Raw genomic sequence first — 5,681 nt, forward strand, 5'->3', positions numbered from 1 at the left:
TGCAGAGAGGTTGCCAACGTTCAACTTAATATGGAAATTATTGTCAGATCACTGATATTATGCCCAGAATTGTGTTAGGAAATTGGGAGAAAATTAAGAGGTAAGCCTTATTCAAATACCCTAAAAATGACCCGTAGTTCTTAAGCAATTTTCTCTTGATTTGATATTTGTAATTTCAGTCCCCTTTCTCATCTGCTCTTCGGGAATCTGAAAATACTTGTCTTTCATCTAAAATACTTTAACTTTCCTCTATATAGATGTGATATCAAAAGCTTCAAAGTATTCACATTTTGTTTGTTATTATAATCAATTTTCGTTAACTATATATTTAAGTTTTCTGCTTGAGGATGTTTTTGTAGCCATGTTAATTAAAAAATGTCGCTGGTCACTATTTATACCTTACAGTTTTACAATATGATTCCTAAGTCATATATATCATGGTACTAATGAAAGAGCTTGCTTATTTCACTTAGCATAATACCCTCTAGGTTCATCTATGTTGTTGCAAATGTTAAGATTTCGCTCTTTTTTTTTATGGCTGAGAAATATTTCATTGTATTTATATGTACATCTTTATCCAATAGTCCATTGATGGGCACTTAGGTCACTTCCACATTTTGGTTAATGTAAATAATGCTATGGGGACTGGATAAAAAAGGTGAAGTTACAAAATAGTCAAGGGGACGTAAAGTACAGCATAGGGAATATAGTCAATAATAATTGTAATAACTAGGTATGGTGCCAGGTGGGCAAAAGACTTATTGGGGGATATTACTTTGTAAATTATATAAATATCTAACCACTATGCTGTATACCTAACACTAATGTAAAATAATATTAATGGATAAAAAGAGTAAATAAAGAGCTTGCACAACAATGTTTAGCATAAAATCAAAGTCTAACAGGGAGGAGATAGTCATTCTATTTTCTTATTTTAGAGAGGTCCATCTTACTAATGCATTTACTTATTAATTCAACAAATATTTATACAGTATTTATGATGTGCTAAACATTTTTGTAAGTTCTGGGGATATAGTGATGAGCCAAATAGACATGATCTCTGCCCATATGAAACAATAACTCGTGGGCAAGATGACGTCTACCAAGCACATGATAAAAATGAGTTCTGCTCTCAAAAATGTATAGATTTGTCAAATATGATAAATAGAATTGTAAGTTTTACTCTGCACCCAGTATATATTTCACTTAAGGGAATCTTTATTCATTATTAAAACAACAACAACAAACAAACAAACAAAATCTCAGACAAACTACCTTCTCTATGTCATTCCTTTCATTTTTTATAAACATTGAGGAGTATTTTTAACATATTAGGATTCCTAGTGTAATGCAGATCCTTAAAATGTACTCTCCTGTATTTTAAACAGGTATATTTCAGAATAACAGAGACTGTGGGAAATGACAAACCTTTATTTACAACTCAGTCAAGTCAGGTTTTCATGCACTCTCAGGATGCAAATAAAAGTTTGTGTTACAAATTGCTATCTTTCAGACTGGGTGGATCTACTCATATTATCTTAGAGTGACAGGATCGAAAAAGGTCTTACAAATTACAGGATATTAGCTCAAGGCATTGCCAAAGACAGGAGAAGGAGACAAGAGAGCACTTACTGGTAAGTGGTTGGGCTGACATTGATGCGCCGAGGGTGGCTTCCTGATTCGAATTTGCTTGCTAGTGTGACATTATTTCCAAACAGGCAATATCGTGGCATTCTTACCCCAACAACTCCAGCCAGCACAGAGCCTGAGTGAATGCCTATCCTCATCTAAAATAAAAAAATAGAAAAAAAATTATATATTTACATTTTCACTTGATACGCAATTATTCACATGAGAGGTACTGCCGATTATGTAAACGGTTAAATTACAAACTGCAATGACAGGGACTGGATCTTGACATTTTTGTGAGCCCAATATCTGGATGAACATAGATGTTGAATGAATAGATTTATTATAGAACAAAAATTCATTTAATATGCTATACAAATCTGGTCATGTTACAAGTTAAATTGTTTCATTTGTACATAATATGCTCTGATACATGGAAAATGTATTATTCTCCTTCCAGTTATTTATTCTCACATAAAACTCTAAATTTCCCTTCATAGCATTAAATACAATTATAAATTAAATATCTACATTTTGTTTATTTTGCTTAAATTTGGGGTTTCCCCATGAGAGAATAATCTATATCTATTTCCTTACTGCTGAATATTCAGCACTTAGTTCTGTACCAAGAGCAAAGTAGGCACTAAATAGTAAGTGATGAATATTGAATAAATTTCTTAAATTCCCCAACATCCATAAAAATGGAGGTATAGGAAATTCAACCCTTGAGTCTGTTGAGAAGAATCATTTGAAAACCTCGAAGAGTAAAATACATGCTATATATTTTACTCTCTGAGAATTCGATAAATATTAATCTGGTCTGTGCCCTGAAGGAGCCCTCAATGTGTAGTGATATACACTTAAATAGTAATGTACACTTAAATAGTAAATTACTTAAATAGCAATATACACTTAGATGACGGTAATAAAGTTGTATTCACATAATCTACACCAAAATAACTGAATCTAATGGTGACTAAGTAGAAGATGATATTCTCATTTCTAGGAGTGTGGGTAACCCTGGGAGAGGGGAAGGAGTAATGACCCCTAAATGCTATCACCGATATAGTTGTGAGGATAAAAAGTCACTCTTAGACTAACCCTTGTCATAGGACTGGAGACTTGTGCACGTATCAACCCATAATAAGACAGGTTGCAACCAATGTGATCTAGCTGCAGTTCCTAATAACCTCTTCATCTACTCTTAAAAAACCGACTTTAAAATTTATTTGGAAATTCAGTATGCTAGGAAGAGCCATGATACATTTGAGAAAGAAGAAAGAAGTTGAAATATTTGCCCTATAAGGTATCAAGTCTTTGTATAAACATATCCAATGCACAGATAATATAATACTAATACACAAAGACATGGACTACTAGAAAAAATAACCCAGAAAGACTTCCATGCATATATAGGTGATTGATAAATGACAGAGTTGGAATTCTGCTTAGTGTAAAAAGGGTGGTATTTCCATTAGTGTGTTCTGGATCAACTGTGTCTTCATGTGAAAAAAAATCCAAGTAGAGTAAAGACCTTAATATAGAAGGTACAACTTTACAGCTTTAAAAATAATTGTTTTAATTAAGATAAAGTTCAATCTGCAGTATCAGTAAAACCCTAAAATATAAACACCTAAATACCATAGATTTTTATTAGTCTCTCGTTTTTGAGGTTTGTTCAGTCTCATGGATCTGTGGGTTTTATAGTTTTCATCAGGTTGGGAAAATTCTAGGCATTATTTCTTCAACTATTTTTTCTATCCACCCACCTCTCCCAGAGACTCCAATTACATGTGTATTAGGATGCTTGAAGTAGTTTCACAGTTCGCTGATGATCTGTTTACTTTTTTATCTGTTTATTTTGGATAAATTCTACTACAATGTCTTCAAATTTACTAATCTTTTCTTTTGTAATGTCTAATCTTTTGTTAATCCAGTATATTTTTCATCTCAGACATTGTAATTTTCTCCTCTAGAAGTTCAATTTGGAATTTCTTTTTATCTTCAGGTATCAAATTAGCTTTCGAATATTTGGAATACAGTTTAAATAACTATTTTAATACTCTTATCTGCTAATTCTAACACCTGTTTCAGTTCTGTGTCAGTTTTGATTGATCTATTTTTCTCATCATTATGAGTTATATTTTTCAGTTTTTCTGTATGGCTAGTAATTCTTGGTTGAATGTTAGATATCATGTTTTTGACTGCTTATTGCTGGATATTTTTATATTCTTATAGATATTCCGGATCTTTAGCCTACAATAGACTTGCTTCCGATTAAAAGACACACACAGACTAAAAGGAAGGGAATGGAAAAAGATATTGCTTTAATGGACCTAGAGGATATTGCACTGAATGAAATGGGTCGGATAGAGAAAGACAAATATTCCGTGATTTTACATACATGTGGAATCTAAAAAACAAAATCAACAACAACAAAAACAAAAGTGGAAATAAATTCATAGATACAGAGAATATTTAGAGGGATACTAGATGAGAGGGCAGTTGGTGGGGGGGACAAAAAAGGGCAAAGGGATTAAGAGGTACAAATGGATAGTTGCAGAATAGACATGGAGATTTAGAGTGTAGCATGGGGAAGATGGTTAATAATGTAATAAATATGTAAGGGGAAAGAAGGGTACTAGATTTAGTGGGGTGATCACTTTGTGAGTTATGTGGATCTCTGATCACTATGTGCTATACAATGTACACTGGAATATTACTATATGCCAACTATAATTGAAAAAAAAAACTCATTGAATTGTACAATGTAAATACAAGCAACTAATTGTCTATTATATTTCAATAAAGACAGAAAAAAATGCTGAGAATATTCTGGAGCTTTGTCTTGAGATGCAGTCAAGTTACTTGGAAACAATTTTTTCCTTTCAAGTCTTGCTTTTTAAGATTTCTTAGGCAGTGGCATGAGCAGTGTTTCAGGTAGGGCTAAATATTCCCCACTACTGAGGTAAGAACCCTCTAAGTATGGTACCCGGAGCCCATGATTTATGAGTTTTCCAGTCTTTCTGATGGGAATAGACATTTTTTTCAAGTCTTGTCTAAATACCAAAAACTTTTTTCTCCAATCCTTTCAGACTTTTCCCCCACTGAGCTCAGGTAGTTTTCTAACATACGAACAATAACAGTACTTTGCAGAACATATAGGAGGCCCCTGAAGAGAACTCTGGTGGTGTTTGTGTAATTCTCTCCTCACTGGTACTCTGTCTGTAACCTTTAGCCATCTTGGTCTCTGTAGACTCTCAGCTCCATCTCTTTAACTCAGGGAATTTGTTGGGTGCCTCCTGGTTTGCCCCTCTCTGCACCACAGCCTGGATATCTCCCCAGGCAACACACCAAGGAAATCACATGTCTCGCTTATTTGTTCCTTTTATTTTCTTCTTTTTTTTTTAGGCGAGGCAACTCTCACAGATTGCAAGGACCTTGTCAGCTTACAATACCTTATCTATTATTTATTTATTTTTATTTTTTATGCCTACAGCACCTGTTCTTCCTAGGTGGTCTCCCATCCAAGTACTAACCAGGCCCAACCCTGCTGAGCTTCAGACGGGATCGGGCTTGTTCAGGGTGGTATGGCCATAGACTATTTGTTTCTTATCTCTCAGGAATCATTGTCTTCCATTGCCTAGTGTCCAATGTCATGAACATCATTTTTGTTTGTTTGTTTGTATATATTGTCCAGACTTTTAATCATTTAAGGTGGAAGTGTTAGAGTAGGCAGATAGACAAATGTGCGCAAGAAGGTGAGAAACCCACAGGGGCACAGATGTGGTTGCCATGGGCCTTGGTGAACCTTAGAGAAGCTCAAAACCCACAACATCCTGACCCAGAGACACAGGTGGTCTTTCCCACTAGGCACATGCGCAAATCAGGCCCTGTTCACCTTTGGCCTAATTCTTCCTTCATTATACAGCTATTATAATAAATTAGCATTGAGATTAATGCTGTACCCATCATGTCATGATGCCATGACAGTTCGGTGAAAACCAAATATTGCAAGAAAAGAAGTGTCTCCTGATTCCAAGAAAAACCAC

At 34.4% G+C, this 5,681-nt stretch overlaps 1 protein-coding gene and 1 pseudogene across 1 annotated transcript in view; both read right to left on the reverse strand.

Annotated features, from left to right (window-relative positions):
* Positions 1 to 5,681, reverse strand: part of GUCY1A2 (guanylate cyclase 1 soluble subunit alpha 2) — a 200,876-nt gene that overhangs the window by 34,347 nt on the left and 160,848 nt on the right. The window contains exon 5 of the mRNA XM_023535399.1: positions 1,633 to 1,787. Coding sequence (XP_023391167.1) covers positions 1,633 to 1,787 — 155 coding nt within the window. The remainder of the gene's footprint in view (positions 1 to 1,632; positions 1,788 to 5,681) is intronic.
* LOC111744720 lies at positions 5,120 to 5,231 on the reverse strand (annotated as a pseudogene).

The sequence above is a fragment of the Pteropus vampyrus genome, unplaced genomic scaffold (assembly GCF_000151845.1).
Source record: "Pteropus vampyrus isolate Shadow unplaced genomic scaffold, Pvam_2.0 Scaffold139, whole genome shotgun sequence".
NCBI lineage: Eukaryota > Metazoa > Chordata > Mammalia > Chiroptera > Pteropodidae > Pteropus > Pteropus vampyrus.